At 39.9% G+C, this 26791-nt stretch overlaps 1 protein-coding gene across 1 annotated transcript; it reads left to right on the forward strand.

Annotated features, from left to right (window-relative positions):
• The first annotated feature begins 91 nt into the window (after nucleotides 1–91).
• On the forward strand, nucleotides 92–22170 carry chrnd (cholinergic receptor, nicotinic, delta (muscle)). The gene is made up of 12 exons (XM_049565998.1): nucleotides 92–203; nucleotides 3051–3196; nucleotides 6470–6514; nucleotides 6609–6718; nucleotides 7688–7843; nucleotides 8340–8455; nucleotides 12846–13046; nucleotides 13573–13684; nucleotides 15753–15867; nucleotides 15981–16191; nucleotides 17940–18058; nucleotides 21701–22170. Exons 1-12 carry the CDS (start codon nucleotides 146–148, stop codon nucleotides 21881–21883), a joined length of 1572 nt encoding a protein of 523 aa, XP_049421955.1. The 5' UTR covers nucleotides 92–145; the 3' UTR covers nucleotides 21884–22170.
• The last annotated feature ends 4621 nt before the right edge of the window (nucleotides 22171–26791 follow it).

The following is a 26791-nucleotide window of genomic DNA, read 5'->3' on the forward strand; positions in this document are numbered from 1 at the left end:
TGGAGGTTTATGGCAGCCGGCTGTTGTGTGTTTTCTATTTTCTCTCCTCTGTGTTTCTGCAGCTGCTGCCTGTCAGTCACTCCGTCTGCTGGCAGAAGGTCGGTGCGTTAAAGGACTCTGGACTTATTCTCTCTTCCAGTCAGCCATGAAGCTTCAGCCTGCAGCATTGAGCGCCGTGTTCCTGCTCGCTCTGCTCTCATCTGGTGAGTTTAAATTTGACCCTCAGAATTTAACTTGTGTTGTAAAACTGCTTTTACCCAAACTCTGAGTGAGCTACAGTTTGACCGACATCTGCTTTTAAAGGCCCACACTGACTATTTTAGCATTAAAGCAGCAAATATTGGGTTTCAGTTTGTTATTTATTTTATTTTAATGCACCCCCCCATTAGTTATCTGCTTACAAGATTGAAAATGAATCTTTAACAGCTTGTAATGTGGGGCACTAAAACTCTCCCCTCAAAAAGTTGTGTTTTTAACTCTGGGAGTCATTTGTTGAATAAGCAACTGGTTAATCTACACAAATTTACTGTAACAAATTTGATGAATGAAAAATTGTTTTAAGTCCTATTTTCAAAGCAGAAATGCCTCCTAAAATTCTGTTGATTTCAGCTTCTGAGATGTAAATATTTAGTTCTCTTAGTCTTTTTTAATAGTTGGATAGAACAAAGAGTTTGAATATGTCATCTTTGGCTTTAGGATCATTTAAGAGGCATTTTATTTATACTATTTTAGGACATTTACACTAATTGATCGATAGTCGATGATAAACAAAAAACACTGTAAACCTCCATTCGCTCACTCAACTTCAATATATTTTGGAAATGCATGCTTACTAAACTTTTAGTTCAGTACAATACAGTAACAAAAGTTTTGAGTATACCAGACACAAAATAAATGTGTCAAATGACCCTTATCTGACAGGGATTTTATGCCAGTTTAACATAACTTTTTGTAGTTGTTTTAGCATTTTTTTTCTATGTCATATGAACATAGAAACATTGAGTACACATTTTACAAACTCTTTTTAAAAAATCTTGTTTAACTACAAAAGTATATGTTAAGTGCACCATGATAGTGGTGTTAATTGGCCTTGAATAATATATATATTTTTTTGTCAAATTAACTCAAAACCCCCAAATTGTTGATGTAACATAAAAACTATGTTGAACTCACAAGGAATGAGTTATTGTGTCAAGTGACCATAAAGTTTTGATGTTATTAGTTAACATTTGTGTCAACTTTACATTAAAATTTTGAGTCATGGATGAATTGGGGTTTACAGTGTAATCACAGCACTGCATTAATCATTTAAATTAAGAAGCAGTTCTTAGAAATAAAATTAAATGAAATTAGAAGATCTTATCAGAGCTGATCTTTGGGTTTTTTTTGTCTCAGTTGTATTTACGTTTTAAGAAATCAAACAGCCATGGCTGAGTGGTAAACTGGGATTGTTTAGAGGGGAAATGTCTGCCAGTTACCAGCAGTGTGTACATGGCAGGTGGTATTACCGCAGCAGTGGTAGTATTCTGAACTACAGAGCAGCTGCCATGATACCCTGAAATATGATCGCCATGAAAGAATTCACACACTCTCAGGCGCCATTTGTTTTCCTGTGGTGGAATGTAACTTGTACATTTACTGTACTGTACAAATACTGTATGTAAGTCCACATTTGAGGTGTGAATTTATAGTTCTACACCACATCTCAGAGGTAAATATTGTACTTTTTATTGCAATACATTTGTCCAACAGGTTTAGTTACTTTTCATCCCCTTCCTGTCCAGTAAAAAACATGTATCTCCAGATGTTTTGATGTTGAATGTTTGTGATAAACTGAAGGATGAAGTGTTCCTTTATGTGTTGAGAAAACTCTCCTCCTTCTTAAGCTAAACAAATTCTTTAAAAACCCTCTTGGATCAGCTGTGTTGTTTTTCTGACACCATGAAAAGTTGACTTCTTGGAGATACGTGGTTCTCACAGGACAACCCTGCCACAAACATATGATGATCTTATAGAACACGATGCATTACTATAGATTAAACTACCCAATAGTATATAAAGGAGTTAAAATGAGCTCAACCTTAAACATCTACAGCAGTAAAATGCAACATACACATTAATGCAGAGGGAATATTAATCTAAAAACATGAGGTAGAAACACTGACAGGAAACATTTTACTGGATGAATTGAGCTGGGAATAACTTGTGGTAATAAATCAGATCTGCAGATGTGTGCTGTTAGTCTGGGTGGCTTTTGTGAAGTCACCTCACTACTGTTATAAAATGTTACATGAAATGATAGCGCTGGTGTTGACTTACATGTGAACTTGAGAACATTAAAATGTGTTGTTTAGTTTTAAGTGTATTGGGTTTACTTATTTGACAGTAATAACAAGATACATACAGAAGAAGTAATTCTGGTACAGGTCCTCCCTGATTCAAATAACAGGAAAAAGTGACATTACTCAGGTAATAATACACTAATAAGCAACAAACAAACAAATAAGGAACACATAATATAAAACTATTCATATACACACCATAAAACCAACAGTTTTAAAGAAAACAAAGAGAAAAACAAGAAAGGACAACAATAAAAGGAAAACAAACCTTAAAAATAAGAAAAAATAAATAACCAGTAGAAAAAAAACATGCCTAAAGATCCAAAATGAAATAAGAAGTTTCTTCAAGTGTGACCTAAGACCTGACACAGAAGATAATGGTTTCAAAGTCATATTCAATAAATTCTTTAACTGTGGAGCTCTATATTTGATTTTTTTTTAAAAAATGAGGTTTTGTTGTAAGACAGTATGGTAAGTAGAAATTATTTTTTGTCTAACTGAATGTATGAAATGTATCTGGGAGATCTATTTATCGATCTAAAATAAACAAGCATATTTGAAAAACAGTGAATAGACAGCAGTGAATATTTTATAAACAAAGGTGCAGATGGATCTCAGCTGTTAGAACAAGGTAACATTCTCAAAAATCTCTTTTGGATTACAAGTAGTTTGGTAAGATATGTGTTTTTGTGTGTGTTTTTGTGTCAGAGTGCTGGGGCAGGAACGAGGAGGAGCGTCTGATCAACTACCTGATAAAGGAGCGAGGATATAACAAAGAGCTGCGACCTGTTGAAAGGCAGCAGGACGCTGTCGATGTTTACCTCGCACTCACACTGTCCAACCTCATTTCTCTGGTACAGACTGTGTGTGTGTGTGTGTGTGTGTGTGCGCGCTTGTACACTTTGCCTGGGTATCCCTGTGACATTTCTGGTACTCCTACAGATTCTAACACTATAAAATATCGAGTTTTATTTTTTTTAATATTTTTTTTACTTTTTTAGGGTCATCGGATGACCCTGATAAAGGCCTCCTTTCAAATCACATTGTTCTGGCAATAAAGTTGTTCTTGATACTAAAAGGGTTGCTGGAGTTTTGACTGCTTCAGTCTTTGCCCCTTCTCCATGCAACTTGTGCCAGAAATCCCTCCTTCGCTTCTACATGATCTTGATAATCCTTCTGATTACCATGTAACAATGATACACAAATTAAATGCTTCTGTTGGCCCTGTTTAAATGATGTATAGTGCATGGTCTAAAGCACACGGTACAAGTGCATTTAGGGCATGTCCAACTCTACTTTTGCTACATACTGTATATGGTGCATAATCTGGGGGCAAAGAAAGGTGCAAGTGGCAAAGGGGCTGTATTTAGTCCCTTAATTAAACATAGTTGTGTTTCAGGTGTAACATGAATTTAACCAATCAGTGTCCTTTCCCATTACCTTTAAAGGTAGTTATGGCAGATTCAACAAATTGGAGCAGCAAGTAGTTTTCTGCTGAGAGTAATGCAAGAGTGGTAATGTCACTGCAAATATTGTGGGAGACTTGAGCAACAAAACTAAAATCTGTAGTTCAGTCAGGAACACTGTATTCAAAGAAAACTTTATTACCATTTGCAGTATTATATTTGGCAGTATGGTTCTGTTCTGGGGCCTCTGCCTTTCCTCGGGCCTATGCAGAAAGGCTCCTCCATGCGCCTACGTAAAAAACATAAGGCGGAGAGAGCACACCTCTTCGCCCTTCTGTGTGCAAATGAGGAAAGCCTGAGGCAGAGAGAGCAAACCTCCCTGCCCTTTCATGCACCAACATGGAGAGCCTAAGGCAGAGAGAGCAGCAGCAAAGACAGAGTAAGCGTTGATGCCAAACAGAAATGACACTGATAAGTCAGACACAGCATGAAACGGAGGAGCTGGGGTGGAGGCGGGTTACAAAGCGGCTTGCAGAGGATGCAGCAACGGTAGGCAGGCCATGCAGTTTAAACAGGGCACCTTGTATGAGATTTGCCAATTGGTTGCATAGAAAGAAATCATGTGATCTATCAGCTGACTCCCTGCCATCAGTCAGCTGCTCCATCAGTTGATTTGGCTGTTTGAGATTAGTAGGGCTGTAGTCTCCTGGTCGACTAGTCGATTATTTGGTCGCTATGCTCTCGTCCGACCAAATTCTCATTAGTCGAATAATCACCGTGTTACTTTCATAAGGAGAAAAGTGCTACATCAACAGCTTTCCAGGATTAATCCATTATTTCCTGTGGTGGGGGGGGGGCACAGGCTAAGTTACCTGTGAAAATGGGGGTGTTTTCAATACACCCCCGTTGTTGACAGAAAATTAAACTCGCCCACCCACAGCATCGCGGTGATGCAGACCTCCTGTCAATTTCTGTATACATGACTTCAACGGGACTACAACGAACTACAACGGGTCGCGCGCCAGTGACATCATAGGTGATAGAAACATGGGATTTTGACTGGCGGCAGAGCTCTTCACACACATAAGGTGTAAATAAAAACAAATCTGTTGAGTCTTTACCCTTCGGATGAAATGGCCAGTCAGGCTACATACTACGGAGAGAGTTTAAGAGGTCCTGATTGCCTTTGGTACGACGAGAAAGCGAAAATGATAGGAGGTGTGTGCTCTTTTCAGCTGCCAGCCTCTGTGTGGACGAATGACCCTGTCAATTCATTCATTCAATCCATGTCCTGTCGATTCATTACTTAACATTCATTAGAATTAACTTCTTGGCTTTGAATATCTCATGTTATTGTTGAGATCAACTGACTTTAGCTAGCTAGCTAACATTAGCCAACTAACCTGTGATGAAGTGCCTGCCTCAGATGTAATGTTAGGTGTAGTGACTGGCTGGATCCCACAGCTTTCCATCTTTACCCTGCTGTTTGATGGGTGTGAGCCACAGATTTCTTCTTTCCCCATTCTTCACTCTCTCCGGGAGCAAAGAAAATCGCAATTCTGTTTTTTTTTATTGTTTGCTGTGCAGGGAACAACGCAGCAACTTTTCGGCATTATGAACTCCTAGCCACGACTAGCGTCTCTCCCGGGTCGAGTTCAAAACTTTCACCCAAAAGGGGGCGCGGCCGTTGGTAGTGAGTGACGTTGCGTTGAAGTCATCTATACTGACACCATTTCCCTCAGTGGAAACGAAGCTTGTATTTACTTGTATTTCACAGATAAGAAACAATAAATTGTGAAGACAGTAAAGCCTCCACTAAAATAGCATTTTAAGTCGTGTGAGTGATTTATCCTTCAGGGATTTATCCTGGCTTCATATGAGCAGAGGAAATCTCCGCTCGTCGTTAGGCTAATGTAGGGTGACCATATTTTGATTTCCAAAAAAGAGGACACTCGGCTCGGCCACGACATAGCCTACTTAAATGATACTCGCAGTTTACTCAAAGATGCCTTATCATTTTAATATATTTAAAATTTATATGTATGGATAGAAAATTCAGTTATATTACAAAATAATATCTCTCAAAGACAGAAATTCAGATAGGCCCCTATAGATAGGGGACACATACACACACTAGAGTGTGGCTACCTGATCCGAGCCCAATGGGTCCTGACGGGTTGTTCGGGGTTCGGTCAAAAATGTATAAATTGTATTTGGGCTCGGGTCGGATTCGGTCAGCTTTCAGTGAAAATGTAGTGTAAAAATAAATAAAATCCTATTGTCTGTCCTGTTTATTGCTTGGGCACTGTTATTTATGTGACAACACCTGAACATAACACACACAGACACACATTGGCTGTTTGTTTCTACCCCATCTTAAATACATGTAAATTTGTATGTTTGAAAATTAATATGAAAGCAAAACATTTTGACTGAATACTTCACTGTTGATTTTTTTCTACTTTACTGTAGAAATAGGACTCTTAATGTTCCATAGTTGGAGAACACTCTAATTCAGATCCATCAATTAATCCGGGCTACCAAGGAAATTCAATATCTGTTAAACAAAAGAATAAAATACAAGAAAATACAGTTTGTAGAGAATTGAAACAAGTATAAAACTGTTTTACTGTTACTTTTTTACTGTGATTTTTGAAAGCCCCGAATTTTAAAGAAGAGTTGGTCCTCTGTGTCATTTGTTCTCCTTCTACTTATTTGTAGAAAGAGGTCGACGAGACACTGCTGACGAATGTGTGGATCGATCACGTAAGTAAATGTTATTCTATTTCTTTACATCAAAGGCAGCCTTTCTTCCTCAATACTTTATGACCAATAACTACCCCTGTGTGTGCACTTAAAGACGTGGACTGACTACCGACTGTCGTGGAATGTGTCAGAGTTTGATGGCATCGAGATGCTTCGATTGCCAACCAGCATGGTGTGGCTGCCGGAGATCGTGTTGGAAAACAAGTGAGATTCAGTTTCCTTTTGGTTTGTTTGGAAACAGAAAACCTCCTGAACCTTGAACAAACACAATATCTATGTGTCATACAGCTTTAATGCAAATATTTTTAATGTTTTGAAGAGCTGACTGCCAAAAATTGCATTGCGAAGTATTGTCGGACCCGTTTTATATCTTAAAACCCAGAATAATCCTGATGTTGGCACAGAGAAGGAGCATTCTTATGCAACTGGCTGTTCTGTGAAGTTTCATATCAAAGGAAACTTAGATGGAAGAGTAAATACATTTTTGATTTTATTTAAATATAAAACTAAATTGGGAAAACAGAGCTAAAACTGTGTGTGTGTGTGTGTGTGTGTGTGTGTGTGTGTGGTGTGCCCCAAGGGTTCAGTCCTTGGCCCTCTTCTATTTGGCTTGGATTTGCTTCTTCTCGGACAGATAATGAGATATTACGCAGATGGTATTCAAATAAAAAATGCAACTCCAAAATGTAAGTTTTAAATTCCTGATCTTCACTATGTATTGTTGGCAGATCGGTCAAGTTGTGGGAAAAATCACTTTTCTTCATTTAGTATGGATCACATCCAACATGTTTCAATTTTTCTGATACCTGCCGCCTGCAGGTTCATTCAACCCTTCTATGTAGTCACATTCCTCTGTTTCCAGTTCACGCAGTATAGGGATTTATCACTTCCTGCCCTCCACCTGAAATTCAAGAATCATAATAGTCACGTCATTGCGAACAAGCTATTGCAGAAGTTTCCATTTTGTTTCTTATGATGTTGAAAACTCCATGATATGACTGAAAGCTCCAGAAGAGCTACTAAATGGACCTGGAGTTGAAATAGTTGAACAACAAATTGTTGCATTACGAAACATACAGTATATCTGATTATAGTTCTTCTAGATACACTGTAACGACCTGTACATATGTATGTATGTGTGTTGTAATCCCACCTGCCTTCTCTCTCCACCAGTAATGACGCCCAGTTCCAAGTGGCCTACTACAGTAATGTACTTGTGGGTTCTGATGGTCTCTGCTATTGGTTACCTCCCGCCATCTTCCGCTCCTCCTGCTCCATAAACGTCAACTACTTTCCCTTCGACTGGCAGAACTGCACGCTCAAATTCACGTAAGACGCATAAACCTGTGCCAGTGTAGTGTTGTCATTGATGGGTTTATCTTATATATTATTTGTTTTGTATATTGTTTGGACCCAAATATTTAACCTGTTTGTGTCAATAAAAAAACTACTAACTAACTAACTAACTAACTAACGAGCTAGTGTCTGGTGTATGGCTTTACACAAGGGCTGTGATGCATTTAAGGCACTAATGAACTTGTCTGAAATAGGAAGATAAATCTAAATTTATTAAGAAAAAAATGGGGAAAACTACTATGTTTACTTTGTGGCAAAATGTCCTCATTTACATGTCCAACAAACCACAATAGTCAGCTTATCAGAATATTTGCTTTCTGTGATTGTGGCTGTATTTGGATTATAGTTGGATTATATTATAATTGTCAAAAAACCTATTTTTATACAGTGATTTGATTTCCAGAATATATTCTAGACTAGATAACATGTTTTGTTGATTTTAAAGTCCCTTTCCCATGTTGCTTTGCAGCTCTCTGACCTACAATGCCAAAGAGATCAGGATGCTATTGAAGGAGGAATATAGTGAGGATTTAAGTGAGAAATGGACGGTGGAGTGGATCATCATTGACCCTGCAAGCTTCACAGGTAAGTGTTTCTCCAATGTCTATTACACATTTTAAAAAATATTATTTACCAGCCAGGAGTTCCAGCTTAATAAAAACACGACATGTCATTGTTGTCTTTGCATATTTATGGCTTCGCACTCGCAATCAAATCTGATCACAGATTTCAGCATGTGTCATTCCCAAGACTTTTTACTTCTTTACAACTAACATGCTAACCTGAGCATGTCACTGTAGGCTAGTATAAAACAATGTTAGCATGTAGCAGGGGGTGGTACAATTGAAAGTAGGGATGCACTGATTTATCGGCTGAACATCGGTATCAGTCGATATGCGCCTTGTTGACTACTATTGGCAAATAAGATTACATTCCCCAATGGAAGTCGCTGATGTGTTGCATCAACTTTGAGCAGGCTAAAATGCAGGGTAAAGACTAACGGTGTCCCATTGTCCTGGGGACAATAGAACACATGTTTGGGACAAAAAAAGATCATCCCTGAGACGCTATTGGGATGTTAGGATGCAGCAAACTCACTATCAACACATCAGGGGACACACCCTGTTGTTTCCCTGATGATGCTACATCGTACCTGTGTTGACATCAGCAGGAGGAGAGCTAGTTATCATTAACTTTTTGCAGCTGGTGGCTGGATCTACCAGCTATCAGAGGTTACATTAAGTTACATTATGATACTTTCAAGCTCTCTTTGGTAAAATTGAGTGTTGGGCGAAGGGAAATTATAATGTTCTGACTAGGTGACGTATTTAATGGATATTTCATATTATTGTCAATGCACAACAAGAACAGCACAGAACAACTGATAAACTGTATAATTAACCCAAACAATGAACCCAATACCTGACATTTGTACAAAACAAGCGATTTAGATAGATTTTGAGCAGATTATTTCCTGCATTATATATTACATTATATATCACAATTATATTCTAATTATGGTAACAATCATGTACTTAATGCTCTTCTTTTTTTTGACAAATTCATCCTTTTTTTTTCTCCCTGACTCATGACCATTGTTCCATTTGTTCTTTGACTGTTTTAACTGTGTACTTTTCCAATGCAGGATGAGACTGTAGCAGAGAGTAAAGGCTCTGTCAGTATAACTTGTGTCCAGGTCTTCACTGTGCCCTCATCCTGTGAGATTTTTTAAAATATATACAGTACAGGCCAAAAGTTTGGACACACCTTTTCATTCAATGCGTTTTCTTTATTTTCATGACTATTTACATTGTAGATTCTCACTGAAGGCATCAAAACTATGAATGAACACATGTGGAGTTATGTACTTAACAAAAAAAGGTGAAATAACTGAAAACATGTTTTATATTCTAGTTTCTTCAAAATAGCCACCCTTTGCTCTGATTACTGCTTTGCACACTCTTGGCATTCTCTCCATGAGCTTCAAGAGGTAGTCACCTGAAATGGTTTCCACTTCACAGGTGTGCCTTATCAGGGTTAATTAGTGGAATGTCTTGCTTTATCAATGGGGTTGGGACCATCAGTTGTGTTGTGCAGAAGTCAGGTTAATACACAGCCAACAGCCCTATTGGACAACTGTTAAAATTCATATTATGGCAAGAACCAATCAGCTAACTAAAGAAAAACCAGTGGCCATCATTACTTTAAGAAATGAAGGTCAGTCAGTCCGGAAAATTGCAAAAACTTTAAATGTGTCCCCAAGTGGCGTCGCAAAAACCATCAAGCGCTACAACAAAACTGGCACACATGAGGACCAGGAAAGGAAGACCAAGAGTCACCTCTGCTTCTGAGGATAAGTTCATCCGAGTCACCAGCCTCAGAAATCGCAAGTTAACAGCAGCTCAGATCAGAGACCAGATGAATGCCACACAGAGTTCTAGCAGCAGACCCATCTCTAGAACAACTGTTAAGAGGAGACTGCGCGAATCAGGCCTTCATGGTCAAATAGCTGCTAGGAAACCACTGCTAAGGAGAGGCAACAAGCAGAAGAGATTTGTTTGGGCCAAGAAACACAAGGAATGGACATTAGACCAGTGGAAATCTGTGCTTTGGTCTGATGAGTCCAAATTTGAGATCTTTGGTTCCAACCGCCGTGTCTTTGTGAGGCGCAGAAAAGGTGACGGATGGATTCCACATGCCTGGTTCCCACTGTGAAGCATGGAGGAGGAGGTGTGATGGTGTGGGGTGTTTTGCTGGTGACACTGTTGGGGATTTATTCAAAATTGAAGGCACACTGAACCAGCATGGCTACCACAGCATCCTGCAGCGACATGCCATCCCATCCGGGTTTGCGTTTAGTTGGACGATCATTTATTTTTCAACAGGACAATGACCCCAAACACACCTCCAGGCTGTGTAAGGGCTATTTGACCAAGAAGGAGAGTGATGGAGTGCTGCGGCAGATGACCTGGCCTCCACAGTCACCGGACCTGAACCCAATCGAGATGGTTTGGGGTGAGCTGGACCGCAGAGTGAAGGCAAAGGGGCCAACAAGTGCTAAACACCTCTGGGAACTCCTTCAAGACTGTTGGAAAACCATTTCAGGTGACTACCTCTTGAAGCTCATGGAGAGAATGCCAAGAGTGTGCAAAGCAGTAATCAGAGCAAAGGGTGGCTATTTTGAAGAAACTAGAATATAAAACATGTTTTCAGTTATTTCACCTTTTTTTGTTAAGTACATAACTCCACATGTGTTCATTCATAGTTTTGATGCCTTCAGTGAGAATCTACAATGTAAATAGTCATGAAAATAAAGAAAACGCATTGAATGAGAAGGTGTGTCCAAACTTTTGGCCTGTACTGTATATCTTGCAGTGATGTTGCTAGGTACACGTCCTGTGTCCCTGACACGTTAAAATCTGAGAGGACACAGTAAACTCACTATTGGTGGGTCCTGGGGACGCACTAATACTTTCCCTGGTATCGCTTGACTTATTTTGAAAGTCACAGGTCACAGAAATCACAGAAAAGTAAACTTGCTTTGCATGGCATTATCACACTCTCGGTGATGTGTTGGTGTTTTTGGTCTGGTGCTCTGCACAGATCTGACACCTGTCCGCCGGCCTGCCTGTCATTATCTCTGAAGGTCAGTGTGCCGTCCTTTCCTTGCATTATAGTTGGGATGACACGGAGGTCCTCAGGGATTGACGATAAACAATAACCTTACATTTTTAGGTTCTTAAAACCAGAATTGATGATTATGTAGGATATTACTACGCACACATCTGCAATGTTATCTTGTAGGCTCTGCTGTGACAGTAGATGGTGTATTGACTCATGTCAGTGATGATGGTGCTATACCGTGCACGGGATGCGACATGTTTTTTTTCCACTGATAATGTAATTGTCCTGATGATTGATACTGTATTGATTTATGTCAGTGATGACCACATAATGTTTTATCTCACGCAAGACAAGATCCTGTTTTGTTCGTAGTTTCAATGAGTGAAAGGAAAACATATAAACTCCTCTGAGAAAGAACAAGAATAGGCATGTTTCGAAAAATGTTGAACCATTAAATTCATACAGTAGGTTATTTATACAGCATCTTACATCTTGTATGGGTTATCAATAGACAATTCTATTTCTATTTGTGATTGTCACGTATCACATATCACATCTGATTTGAGCTACTTCATACTGGGTAGGTGACTTTGGTGCTCTTTAAACTCAGTTCAAGATGTGACATTTATAATATTTTATTTAGAATATTTTGGACATAGAAATAAAATTTTCAGATTTTGAATTTTATGTTATTTTTCAGCTACATTTTCAACATACATAATATAACCATAAGTATACCATATGACATCAAACACAAGTTTAACACTACAGTTTTTTTGAGAAACCACTCAAATGGGAGTCCATGCACTCACATCTATCAACATCACTGATCTCAAATTATAATCTAGATTTTAAAAACAGCATTCTCATTTTGTTTTCTCAACAGAAATGAATGAAATGCTTGGGTATTGGCCCCTTCCTATATATTAAAAAAAGATCATACACCCATTAAAATCAAGAAGGCTTCATGATCTTCTTGTGACACTTTGATGACCCCTGGTTGGGGTTGGGGCCCCCAGATCGGAAACCAGCACTCTACGTGATACAAGAATACAAGAACTCCCCACTTTGCTACAAATAAAATATGTCAGAGTTCTTTCCCTCTGAGACACTTCCCTTCATTTTATTTTATTTAGCTTTGCAGACACAGCCTTGAAGATACTGACTTTAAGGTATATCAGCATTTAAAAACCCTCAAGAAACACCCACACACATTGTTAAAACATCCCAGTTTCCAGAGATAATACCAAGGAAATGACCTCTGGGAAAAATCAGTGTTATTGGAGTGTAAATTCAGGGAGTAAATCCATCTGAATTATCTAACCCTCTATTCTCCATCTGGTTTTGACAGAGAACGGCGAGTGGGAGATCATTCACCGGCCGGCCAAGAGGAACACTTACAAGCACATTCCTATGGAGAGCAACAAGCACCAGGACATCACCTTCTACCTGGTCATCAAACGCAAACCTCTCTTCTACATCGTCAACATCATCATCCCCTGTGTGCTCATCTCCTTCCTGGCCTCGCTCGTGTACTACCTGCCTGCTGACAGTCAGTGCACATTACAGTATCAGTTTATAATCAAATGACATAATACATAAATAAATAAATTCTCACTCACTACAAGAGGTGTCAGGCCATGCTGAAAGTTCTAGTTTTATATGGAGATTAATACAGTTTCATTGGGTTACAAGGATCTTTATTGTTATTTTTACCGACTTTTTAAGAATTTAAAATTCTTTAACATTTTGCAATTCAGTTTGATGTAATGGGATTTGATGATACGCCAAAGATGTTTTTTAGGACAGGTGAACCATGATGATCCCTGGGACTTGATTACAAAGTGGTCAGAATCTTAAGGCCCTGATTATATTGGTGAAATTTAAATTTGGCCTCTTGATTGAAGAAATATTTTTCAAAACTCAACAAAACGGATCTATTTTCATAATCTATATTGTTTTACACTGAGCACACCAACACATACAAAGTTCACCTGCACATACTGGACTCTTTAACTGGTTTCACTGGTGTGTGTGTGTGTGTGTGTGTGTGTGTGTGTGTGTGTGTGTGTGTCTAGGTGGTGAGAAGATGACCTTGTCCATCTCAGTGCTGCTGGCTCAGTCTGTCTTTCTGCTGCTGATCTCTCAAAGGCTGCCGGAGACTTCCATGTCTGTTCCACTTATTGTCAAGTAGGTAACACACACACACACACACACACACACACACACATACACGCAAATATAAGCAATAATAGATATACCCTGTGACAAGTGAAAGTCCTTCCTTTAAAATTTTACTTGAAATATATAGAAATATGAGGAGCAGAAAATGGAAATACTCGAGTTAGGTACATGTACCTCAAACTTCAAAGTACAGGACTTGAGTAAATATACTTGGTTACTTTCCACCCCTGTCACAACCACATCTGGAAACTACAGGGAGGTCTGGTAGACAGTTAGCCGTGCACAAATAAACATCTGACATAAAAAAACAAAAAAACATTTTTACTCCTGGTGTTGTAGCTGCCTGTGAGTTATAGAGGAAATATTTTGTTTTCTGTTTAAATTTCTTATGTAAACAAATATTAATTATATTACACTTAGCTCTGATAGAATACATGCTTACTACCATTCAAAAGAAACATTGCTAGAGTCAGAGGAGTAAAGTCAAAGCAAGACCTTGAAAGACTTACCTTACATATGAACCTTGTTGGACCCTGAGGACAAACCTCCCAGATGATGTTGGATAGCCCCAACTCTGATCACGTTTTAGTCAGTGTTAAAAACATTCCTTTTTAATACTGCCTTATGAGGGTACTGATTCCCCAGAATGCAGCAGGTTGGGAAGAAGTGTGAGAAGCAGTTCCCAACCACATAATAAAAAAAATGTATGTTCACTTGTAGAAACCAGTCTCATGAGAGCCTTTACAATGAAGATGCCTTCTTAACAATAATATTAAACAAATGCCTCTTTAGTAATGACCAAATGTGTTTACATATGGGGTAGGGGTTATGCTGCGTCTCAATGAAATAAAACAATAAAGAAAATAATTATATATGGCCTGTGGGTGTTAAGTGATTGTTTGGCAAGCTAAGCTCTTGCATGAAAATACCAAGTAGAGCCCAGATGCAGGTGAACTAGTGTAAAGGCATTCTTAAATATTCCCTCCACTCAGGTTTTAGGATACACAAAATCCCCCTCAAACAGCACAGCAACAGACAGCATTGGATTCTCAAAAGGGCCGAAAGACCAGAGTGTCTGGCTGACAATGTTTGCCTACATGAGGTCTGCATTCGATTTAGGAAGGGTCAGAATGTCCTGGGTGTGCATTTCCCCAGCTCTCTTAAGCCCTAAGGAAGGTTGTCATCACACCCTGACTGGCACAGAGCAGAAATGCACCAAGCTGCTGTCCAACCTAAATTAGGAATCAGTACCCACGCCCTGCACAAAAGGGGACCTGAATTACCCTCCAGTCAACTATGAGGGACTGTGACATCCAACCAAAAGGAACTGAAAAAGGGATTTAACAGCAGGTACCAAACAGTGAGGGACTGCTACAGCCTACTTAAAATGATTGCACACTTATTTTTTAATTTTTTTTTTATCTCTTGTCTGCACTTTTGCTACATTTTTAAAATGTTTCTTTCATTGTAAATCATTAGTAAGTAATTTCACCTCTTATATCTTTTTCTCTTTAGTCTTAAACTTCTTTAAATCTTTATCCTTTGTTATGTTTTATATTTTATTGCACTGTAAAGCACTTTGAATTACCCTGGTGTATGAAATGTGCAATACAAATAAAGCTGCTTTGCCTAAATTATAGATTTACAAGTACAGTGATGTGACAGCAGATCGCTAAATCGCTTCTTCCACAGTAGGAGAGACAAATAAACTGAAATAGCCTACTAAACTAAATCCCTTCAAGAGGAGAACACTGGGATGCAGGGAATACTACACTTTTTTTTTTAATTCTTCTTTTTTCACAATGTTTTTTTTTTTCAGGTGATACTGGGGAGCTGTTTTTTCCTTTTAAAATATTTAAAGTAATTCACAAACAAGTTACAAAGAGGAACAAAGCATGTACAGATCACTGTGCAGTTATATATAACAAGTAACATTTAAAGTAAGAAAGCAATGAAGGAACAAAGAACCAAAAATGAATGTACAAAAGTGCTCTCGAATTGCTCCACAAAATATGAGATATCTGTGTGTGTGTGTGTGTGTGTGTGTGTGTGTGTGTGTGTGTGTGTGTCTCAGATACTTGATGTTCATCATGGTGTTGGTGACGGTGGTGGTGTTGAACTGTGTGGTCGTCCTCAACCTGCACTTCAGGACACCGAGCACACACGTAATGTCTGAATGGACCAAAAAGGTAACACACACACACACACACACACACACACACACACACATATTTACACACAACAAGCTTACAGTTGTTACAAATGCACATTATGGCTTTGCTGCTTTTTATTTGTACTCCAGTTCTTCCTTGAGCGGCTGCCCCGCATCCTGCGTATGTCTCGCCCCGCTGAGGAGGAGCCACACTGGGATGGAGCATTGCCACGGAGATCCAGCTCAGTGGGCTACATTGCCTCGGCGGAGGAGTACTACAGTGTCAAGTCCCGCAGTGAGCTGATGTTTGAGAGACAGTCAGTGAGGCACGGATTGACGGCCCGAGCCACACACGCAGCAAGTACGACCAGTGATGTCAATGGATATTAAAACCTGTAATAACTTTATTTTTTGTCCATTTGGTGACAGCAGAAAGAAGTTGTGACATACAGGATTGGTGTTAATGTCCATCTGATGAATGTCAGTCTGATCTTTACTTTCTTTTACCTCTTTTTTTGGTCTCCACCATTTCCTGAGGAAAACATCTGGCTCTTTAGCTGCTGAATGCTCCACTATGCGCACTAGCTAGTTTCTAACTGTGTGTCTGCTGCTGAGCAGGTAGAGAACTGTGGCTTTTTACAGCTTTTTCTCTGAAGACGACGCTATGGGAGCGCTGACAATGAACCGGAACAGAAAAGTTGCAACCCCTTAGATAAACAGTGACCTGAAAACTCACAATAAACCTCTGTAAAGCCAGCAATGTGTGCAGCAAGTCCTTCTGTGCTATTAGAATGCTGAATGCGCAGCATAGAAATCTGGCCGTTCTCACATCTAATTCATAAAATTTGAGACTGTCACTGAAGTTTGCTGTCATCATTGTCCTTTGTTGTTGTTGACACTATGCAGTGAAGCCAAAGACAATTTTCCTCAACTTGGACAGTAAAACTTCTAACTATGTACTGGGGATGTCTCAATCCGATCTCAAAGACCAGTATCAGGGACGATGTAGGCATTATTTTGCTGATTTGTATTGGCTACATTGAGCTATTTAGAGCCTGATCTGTTCCTATGTTTTACATTAGCTGTCACACAGATGTTTTTTCTCAAAAGCTTTTCAAAAGCTACTCATCAACTCTCCAACTCTGTCTCTCTCCTCCGCTTCTCACCCTGCCTGCTGTGAAACACCACACACCACAAACAACAGCAAAATGCAGCATGAGACTGCTTAGTTATGTTATTATCAAATTTATAAGCACCTGTTTCATGTCAGGTCAGTGTGAGAGTCTGGTGCATGGTTGGGTGGTCATCCTTGGGTGGAGAAGAGACAGACTGCCAAGAAGAAGAGACAGGCAACCACACCGACCGTTATAAACAATGATTGGCAAATGGAAGAGGAAGCCGTGGCCCAAATATCTATTATCCAAATATTCACTGGCTATACCAGAACCTTCTGAAATATTAGCTGTTGTCCCCAGAGGCTAAATCCTCATCAGACTGATAGCTGATAGGTTCCAAGTAGGGCTGTCCTAAATACCAGTTATGGGGCATCAAAGTTACATTGAGAAATATTTGCAATGAAGAGGGGGGAGTGATGAGAGGGCTTTTTTTTTTAAACATCAGCTTTCAGTCGTTGCACCTAAAAATAATGTGACACTTTACCACTTTGTTAGCATGCAGGTTGCAGTAACATTAGCCGTAATAGCTAGGAAAAAAAAAATACTAAGCTTAGCTGTTACTTACAGATTTCAGGTGATCTTCTAAGCTGGTTGTAGATTTGTGATGTCAGTTTCCTTTGACATATCTTGCACATATCTTTTCAGGGGTCATCTTTGTAAATTTAAAACTACTCCAGACACTTGACTTTTCGACATCTTGCTAACTTATCAGTAAGCTTGTCATATGTAGGCAAACTGTTTGAGTCACAGAATTAGGCTGAAGCTTTGAAGCATTCGGGTCAGCCCTAGTTCCAGTCCCTAGGCCCAGTTTTAACCTTATTAGCTTTGTCCCCTGTGGGATAAAAGGTCAAAAGAAGCCCCTGCCATTGTTTTCTAGAAATAAGACTTCATCACAGTGTTATTAACCCATTTCTCTGTGTGTGTTTTTGGCTAGTTGTGAAGCCACAGGAGGATGGAGGTGTGACAGATCAGCTGTTTGCAGAGATCAAGCCGGCGTTGGACGGAGCGAACTACATCATCAAACACATGCACAACAAGAACGACTACAACGAGGTGAGAAAAATAGGATGATGATCTGCAGAGAGAAGAGGGTGTTGACTGTTAATGGTTGTGTTTTAAGGCTAGTTCACATTACACGATTTTCACCCTGATATTGCGTCATGGAGACTATCATAATCTTTTGAGTGTTCATTCCTGGCGACGTGTTTCTGTCAGCGGGAGTCTCGCCAACCGCGTTACGACCTCTGTGTGTACACCACAAGATTTCTCCACCGAGCCGTCGCCATCAGAGCCCCAAATAAAGCTGTGATGTCACCAAACTACGTATTTTAACTTGGAGACGAACACATCGTAAAGGCATCGATATTCTTCCCAGTGTTGAATCAGATCTGCCTCCAGGGCCTGGGTCCAAACACAACACACTCCCCCTGATCCTGTGGACGCTGCCATTGTCGTTGTTGCTTGCCGGCTTGAGCGTTGCCAGATCTTGGGAGAGAAACAAGCAACCAGGGCTATGGAAACAAGCCCAAAAGAAGCAACTATCATGCGTTTAAATAACTTATTTGACAGATATAGAGAAAGGTGACATTTAGAGAGCAAGCCCAAATAAGCAACTCCACTTTAAAAACAAGCCCAAAGTCGTGGCTAATAAGCGGACCTGGCAACCCTTGTCCTCCTCACATTTCTTCCGTCCTCCTGCGTGCTGACGTCGGACGTATCCCGCCTCTCATTGGCTGATGCTCTTTGTCAGTCATGTCAGACTTCTCCAGATTTCTAGCATGCCAGTTATCCAGTCCCAGTCACAGACGAGGTGGCGACTTGCTCGGAGGCTTGTTCACACATGAGGACTCGTCGTGGCAGACTATCTGCCGACTCACCTCTGATCCAAGGTGGCTCTCAAGATCCTCTGCAATGTCAAAATTGCGGTGAAAATCGTGTAATGTGAACCATCTCCCAAATATATACATATATGTATATGTGTGTGTGTGTATATATATGTATATATATATATATACGTATATATACATACATGTATATACAGTACAGGCCAAAAGTTTGGACACACCTTCTCATTCAATGCGTTTTCTTTATTTTCATGACTATTTACATTGTAGATTCTCACTGAAGGCATCAAAACTATGAATGAACACATGTGGAGTTATGTACTTAACAAAAAAGGTGAAATAACTGAAAACATGTTTTATATTCTAGTTTCTTCAAAATAGCCACCCTTTGCTCTGATTACTGCTTTGCACACTCTTGGCATTCTCTCCATGAGCTTCAAGAGGTAGTCACCTGAAATGGTTTTCCAACAGTCTTGAAGGAGTTCCCAGAGGTGTTTAGCACTTGTTGGCCCCTTTGCCTTCACTCTGTGGTCCAGCTCACCCCAAACCATCTCGATTGGGTTCAGGTCCGGTGACTGTGGAGGCCAGGAGGCCATCACTCTCCTTCTTGGTCAAATAGCCCTTACACAGCCTGGAGGTGTGTTTGGGGTCATTGTCCTGTTGAAAAATAAATGATCGTCCAACTAAATGCAAACCGGATGGGATGGCATGTCGTTGCAGGATGCTGTGGTAGCCATGCTGGTTCAGTGTGCCTTCAATTTTGAATAAATCCCCAACAGTGTCACCAGCAAAACACCCCCACACCATCACACCTCCTCCTCCATGCTTCACAGTGGGAACCAGGCATGTGGAATCCATCCGTTCACCTTTTCTGCGTCTCACAAAGACACGGCGGTTGGAACCAAAGATCTCAAATTTGGACTCATCAGACCAAAGCACAGATTTCCACTGGTCTAATGTCCATTCCTTGTGTTTCTTGGCCCAAACAAATCTCTTCTGCTTGTTGCCTCTCCTTAGCAGTGGTTTCCTAGCAGCTATTTGACCATGAAGGCCTGATTCGCACAGTCTCCTCTTAACAGTTGTTCTAGAGATGGGTCTGCTGCTAGAACTCTGTGTGGCATTCATCCGGTCTCTGATCTGAGCTGCTGTTAACTTGCGATTTCTGAGGCTGGTGACTCGGATGAACTTATCCTCAGAAGCAGAGGTGACTCTTGGTCTTCCTTTCCTGGGTTGGTCCTCATGTGTGCCAGTTTCGTTGTAGCGCTTGATGGTTTTTGCGACTCCACTTGGGAACACATTTAAAGTTTTTGCAATTTTCCGGACTGACTGACCTTCATTTCTTAAAGTAATGATGGCCACTCGTTTTTCTTTAGTTAGCTGATTGGTTCTTGCCATAATATGAATTTTAACAGTTGTCCAATGGGGCTGTCGGCCCTGTGATAAGGCACACCTGTGAAGTGGAAACCATTTCAGGTGACTACCTCTTGAAGCTCATGGAGAGAATGCCAAGAGTGTGCAAAGCAGTAATCAGAGCAAAGGGTGGCTATTTTGAAGAAACTAGAATATAAAACATGTTTTCAGTTATTTCACCTTTTTTGTTAAGTACATAACTCCACATGTGTTCATTCATAGTTTTGATGCCTTCAGTGAGAATCTACAATGTAAATAGTCATGAAAATAAAGAAAACGCATTGAATGAGAAGGTGTGTCCAAACTTTTGGCCTGTACTGTACATATATATATATATATATATATATATATATACATACACATACATATACGTACAGAAGCAGCTGACGGGTACCGGCGGGCCAAGCAGAGCGCAGCGGCGGCAGTCGTGGAGGCAAAAACTCGGGCGTGGGAGGAGTTCGGTGAGGCCATGGAGGAAGACTATCGATCGGCTCCAAAGAGGTTCTGGCAAACTGTCCGGCGCCTCGGGGGGGAAGGCGGCAACTTGCTCACACTGTTTACAGTGGGGGCGGGGAGCTACTGATGTCAACTGGGGACATTGTTGGGCGGTGGAAGGAATACCTTGAGGAGCTCCTCAATCCCACCAACACGTATTCCAGTGAGGAAGCAGAGATGGGGGTCTTGGGGGCGGGTCATCCAATTTCTGGGGCAGAAGTTGCTGAGGTAGTGAAACAACTCCGAGGCAGCGGAGCCCCGGGGGTGGATGAGATTCATCCTGGATATCTCAAGGCTCTGGATGTTGTAGGGCTGTCCTGGTTGACACGCCTCTGCAACATTGCATGGACATCGGGGGCAGTGCCTCTGGAGTGGCAGACCGGGGTGGTGGTCCCCATCTTCAAGAAAGGGGACCAGAGGGTGTGTTCCAACTACAGGGGGATCACACTCCTCAGCCTACCTGGTAAGGTCTACTCCAGGGTGCTGGAGAAGAGGGTCCGGTCGATAGTTGAACCTCGGATTGAGGAGGAGCAATGTGGTTTTCGTCCCGGACGCGGAACCGTGGACCAGCTCTTTACCCTCGCCAGGGTGCTGGAGGGGGCATGGGAGTTTACGTATATATATATACGTATATGTATATATATATATATAGTTTTTTTTTTTTACCTTTATCTATTTTATTTCTCTGGTGTTTTCATGCTTTAATGATGATGATCCATTGTCTGTATTGTAATTTTATTGTTTTTTTTTTTCTTGTAGAGTCCTTGCTCAGAAAAGTGCTATTTAAACAAGTTTTTTTTTTTTTTGATCTACATGTTCACAGAGCTCACAAATCAGCCAGCTTCATAAAGAGCTCTCCCCACTCCCTCTGTTGTGGTTTTATTTTATATTATCCTTACTTTTGGCCATGTATGTAAAACCAGTATGTAATCCGTTCTCTTCACAGGAGAAAGATAACTGGAGTGGCATTGCTCGTACAGTGGACCGCCTCTGTCTCTTCCTGGTTACCCCGGTGATGACGTTCGGCACCATCATCATCTTCCTGATGGGAATCTGTAACCACCCTCCACATCTGCCCTTCAAAGGAGACCCATACGACTACAGAGAGGAAAACCCACGCCTGCTGTAACACACACACACACACACACACACAGACACACAGACACACACACAGACACACACACACACACACACACACACACACACATACACATTAGTATAATATATAATTTATACACTCTTGTTCAAATCCAGGAGTTTGTTTCCTCTTTATTATTTTTGTTTGATTTTTCTCCAGGTACACAGCTGTGTGTGTGTGTGGTTTTTTTTCTAAACTTAAATTTGAAGTGATGAACTACATCAGTATGTGACTATTTTAATTTTCTTTGTGTGGTTTAAATAAACATTTAAACTCTGTATTATGTATGAATGTCTTTTTATTTTTGTTCCTATTGTCTGTCTTGTTTTGTTTTTTTGTTAAATAATCCAGTCCCACATACATTATAAGTATCATTTCTACAGTTTTCAAAACTATAAGACAAAAGAGGGTTTTGATGATGAAGACTGGGGAGAATCTTGATAAATTTAAAGACACTGACGGCTTCAAATCAATAAGACTTGTGTTTTTCAGCTGGTGAATATGCAAGGTTGTTTATTTTTTTTCAAAAACTAATTCTAATTTAAACTTTCAATGTTTAAAACGTTCTTGAGATAAAAAGGAATTAACACCACTCAGAAATTGGAAACTTCATTTTTTGACACACATTTCTTCTTTTCATCCCCTCTGGGCTCAAAACATTTTTCCAACAGATGGTGAGATGGATGCATCTCAAAAATATCAAATTTTCAGGGACTCTTAAAAATATTTTTATACATTAAGGGTTGAAACGATCAGCTGATTGAAAGAGGAAATAATAAGCAACTATTTTTATAATTGATTAACCATTTTAGTCATTTTTCAAGGAAAAATAATGGAAAAAAGTGAATGTATTTCTTTGAGTTATAGAGTGTCCGTCTGTCAAAAATAGACACTTGGATGTCACTGTGGTCTTGTAGAGGTAAGGTTAGCCATCTTCTCACCATTTTCTGTCCATTTAATAGACTACCAAATAACTGATCATGAAAATAATTGAAAAGTTGCAGCCCTTATTACAAAATGACACTGTCAGTGCAAATATTTGATACTCAAGCACATTTCAATGGGGAAAGTTATGAGTTAAAGGAACAGTGTGTAAGATTTAGGGGAATTTAGCAGTGAGGACTGCAGATGCAACCAGCTAAAACTTCTCCCATCTCAACCTGGCCTCACTCTGAAGTCGTGACTTCCGGTGACTAACAGCAACTTCTGGCATTAGACACCAGTGAAAAAAGTCATCCTTTCACGTTAGCATGAAACTTGGCCAGTCACCGTTATTGTTTAGGGGGTTTAGCATTAAGGGAAAACGCAGTGGGACAACAATGAAAGTAAAGGCAGTGGAGGACGGAGTAGGGAGGGTGGGACAGCAGGTGGATGGATCCAACAAACACTGACTGTCGTCCAGGAGGTTGGTGTTCACTTCCTGTGAGACGATAAAGCCAAACTCTTTTTTCCTAAGCCCACCCACGTATGTGTTGGCAAAAGATAACCATGTGCGTTTGCTGTTGAAGGAAAAAAATGTCAGTTCATGGTGTTGTACCAACTTAGTGCATTTAATTTGAAAGAGACTGATGCAAACTGTATGTTTCCTGTGAAAACAGATGTTTATTTTGAAAACAGACCATTTAACAGGCTGAAGTTGAAAGTGTCCCAAAACGTTAACAACCAACGCACCCAGGGTAACTTGCACATTGTATCTGGACATGGAAAATCCATGACCAAATGTTGATATGTTACAAGGTTGGAGTGAGAATGTGTTGCCCATCTGCCAACCGTGAATTCCCAGTTAGAATTCCTTCAGTGTTCATTGTTCAGGGGTTTTTAACCAGGAGCTGAATTATCCACAGAGGTCTCTTCTTCTCCAAACAAACTGACCAGGTGATTAAAACCGGTAAATACACTGAATAAAATAATTTCACGTTACAAATCAGTGTTTTGCCAACACTGTTCAGCTTGCCGCAGACGGGTCGCTAGCCTAGCACCTGCTAATGTGTGTTCACATTTCTCTGATAACTTAAAATCCAAACGTTCAGGTTTTAGGTTTGGTAAAAACACTGAAAAAAAGCAGTTTCTCATATTTATTAAAAAAAAAAAAATCTGTGTTTTTCATCGTAGAGGGGCTGCCAACTACCGTGGCTGACAATGTCAATGTCAATATCTAGAGCCAGTGTTCAGTTTGTCCATTCTGGGCTACTGTAAAAATAGGGTGGTAAACATGGCGATCACTAGGAATGAGGGCGTGAGATATAAACAGCTCATTCTGAGGTAACAAAAACACAATGATTTTCATTTTCAGGTGATTAAACACTAAAGAAACTTACTTATTACATTATATTCCATGTCTGCCAGTATATCCCCCTAATCCTACACACTGGACCTTTAACTAAGAGCAAGAATTGTTACATGTAACTGTAATTGTGTGTTTCTTTTATTGTGTGGTTAATATTTTCACTTCCAGCCTTCCAGTATTAATACTGGTAGTTAAAAAAAAAAAAGAAAAGAAAAAATGTAAAGGAAAAACACTGCACTCTGTGGAAAAATACAGTCTGCTAAATGACAGTGAAAATATCAGGTTTCAGTCTCAGCTGAGACTTTGTGTTGGCAGCCTGCGTTGTTCAACTGGTCTGAGCAGATAATTATTAGCACTGACACATAGGCAGGGAATCATTACCAACATGTGTTTGCTGAGGAAATAAAACACACATTACAGTTTAGTTTACTTAGTTCACTGTATTCATGCTCATCTCACAAAGACTAAATGTTTTGCCAAAGTGTCCTCATGATCTGTTGTTCTTCAACTGTAATTGTGTGTTTCTTTTATTGTGTGGTTAATATTTTCACTTCCAGCCTTCCAGTATTAATACTGGTAGTTTAAAAAAAAAAAGAAAAGAAAAAATGAAAAGGAAAAACACTGCACTCTGTGGAAAAATACAGTCTGCTAAATGACAGTGAAAATATCAGGTTTCAGTCTCTGCTGAGGCTTTGTGTTGGCAGCCTGCGTTGTTCAACTGGTCTGAGCAGATAATTATTAGCACTGACACATAGGCAGGGAATCATTACCAACATGTGTTTGTTTCACTGTGACTTTAAATATGCGCTGCAGTTTCCTGAGTGAGCTTTTACTTAAGTGATTATTTATATTCCTGTATCAGCATTTGAGATTGAAAATAGTCTGGTAACACTGTCTTTGTGTTTTTACATACTGTAGCAAGCATTTTGTCAAGATTCCTCGTTTCATGATTAATATTTGTGATATCCATCCATCCATCTTCTAACCGCTTCATCCTCTTGAGGGTCGTGGGGGGGCTGGAGCCTATCCCAGCTGACATCGGGTGAGAGGCAGGGTACACCTTGGACAGGTCGCCAGACTACCACAGGGCTGACACATAGAGACAGACAACCATTCACACTCACATTCACACCTATGGACAAATTAACCTAATTAACCTCTGGATGTCTTTGGATTGTGGGAGGAAGCCGGAGTGCCCGGAGAGAACCCACGCTGACATGGGGACAACATGCAAACTCCGCACAGAAGGGCTCCCACGCCTGGGATCGAACCGGCAACCCTCTTGCTGTGAGGCGAGAGTGCTAACCACCACACCACCGTGCCGCCCCCTAATATTTGTGATATATCACAAAGTTTGGACACACCTATAGCACCGTGCCGCCCCCTAATATTTGTGATAAATCACCATTAATCACCAAGTTATTGTTAAACCGTTTCACTGTTTGTTTTTAACATTTGTCTCCCTGTAAAGCACCAACTGGATTATCCTGGTCAAATAAAGTAAATCGGATTACAATTTTTGCTACAGAAAAATGATACTGACACTACATTTTGAACGGTACACTCACCCAACTCAACATTTTCTAAACAAAAACTACAATTATAAAAGTATTTTAAATAAGCTTTAATTGTCATATAAACATAAAAATTACATCAAACATGTTTATGAACTGCATTTTTTCTGCCAAAATACGGACCAAAAAACAACCCCATTGCCAGAAAAATGTTGGCATGGTACGTTTCTGCAAACAACAGATTATTTGCATGTTATTATGTCACGGATACGATAAAACTGTTTCAATGAGGCTGTGATTTATGTGTGGTTAGGTTTAGGCACAAAATCCACTTGGCTGAGGTTAGGAAAAGATCATGTCTGGCATAAAATACCTGCTTTTGGGGACTCACTCCCTGCTGGAAAAGCAGCAATGTCTTGGTAAAAAAAAAAAGAACTGTTTTTGGTGGCACTATCCCTGCTGGAAAAACAGCGACAGATCATTAAATCACAACAGGTTTTGTTGTTTGTTGGTCTCGAACAGCGGTCTACAGAATTGTTAATATTATACGTATGCAACGTGCAAATGTGCCTATCCATGCTTTGCACCTGGAGAAAACTCACACTGACAGGGAGAGCATGCAAACTCAAACGGAAGGGCTCCTCCACCCCAGAGTTGGGTACATAGATAAACCAATATTGGCTGATAATTTCAGCCTACTGTCTAATGTTCCCTTGATATAGCGTGTATAGTATATATTTAAATATAAATATATATTTGTTTGTGATATGCTTTTCCTAAATACAATTCATGATTATGTTGTGTTCAATCTGGTTATGATCTAGGATCAAAATGTCCAAAAGTTTCACAGTTTTTACAGATTACACACCAACACTTCAATATAAATAAATAAATAATTACTTTGTGACTCCTTTATTCTTCTGCGGCTGCTGATCATGGCTACAGCTGCCTTGGTATAGAAAAATTCAGGCTAATTTCTGCTTTCACAGCATCTTGTTAAAAGTGGAAATAAACACGCTTTTTACTGAAAACATTATTAAGTAAATGTTATTTGTACAATGTAATGGCAAAAGAATAAGGACACCATCTGTGTTTAAA

Source organism: Epinephelus fuscoguttatus, linkage group LG21 (assembly GCF_011397635.1).
Source record: "Epinephelus fuscoguttatus linkage group LG21, E.fuscoguttatus.final_Chr_v1".
In the NCBI taxonomy this organism is placed as follows: Eukaryota; Metazoa; Chordata; class Actinopteri; order Perciformes; family Serranidae; genus Epinephelus; species Epinephelus fuscoguttatus.

What these genes read in the sequence shown, in the direction of transcription:
- chrnd (XM_049565998.1), top strand. Translation starts at nt 146, where the DNA reads ATGAAGCTTCAGCCTGCAGCATTGAGCGCCGTGTTCCTGCTCGCTCTG. An exon ending in CGAATGTGTGGATCGATCAC is followed by an intron (nt 6,515 to 6,608) that starts GTAAGTAAATGT and finishes GTGCACTTAAAG; the next exon opens with ACGTGGACTGACTACCGACT. An exon ending in ACAAGAACGACTACAACGAG is followed by an intron (nt 18,059 to 21,700) that starts GTGAGAAAAATA and finishes TTCTCTTCACAG; the next exon opens with GAGAAAGATAACTGGAGTGG.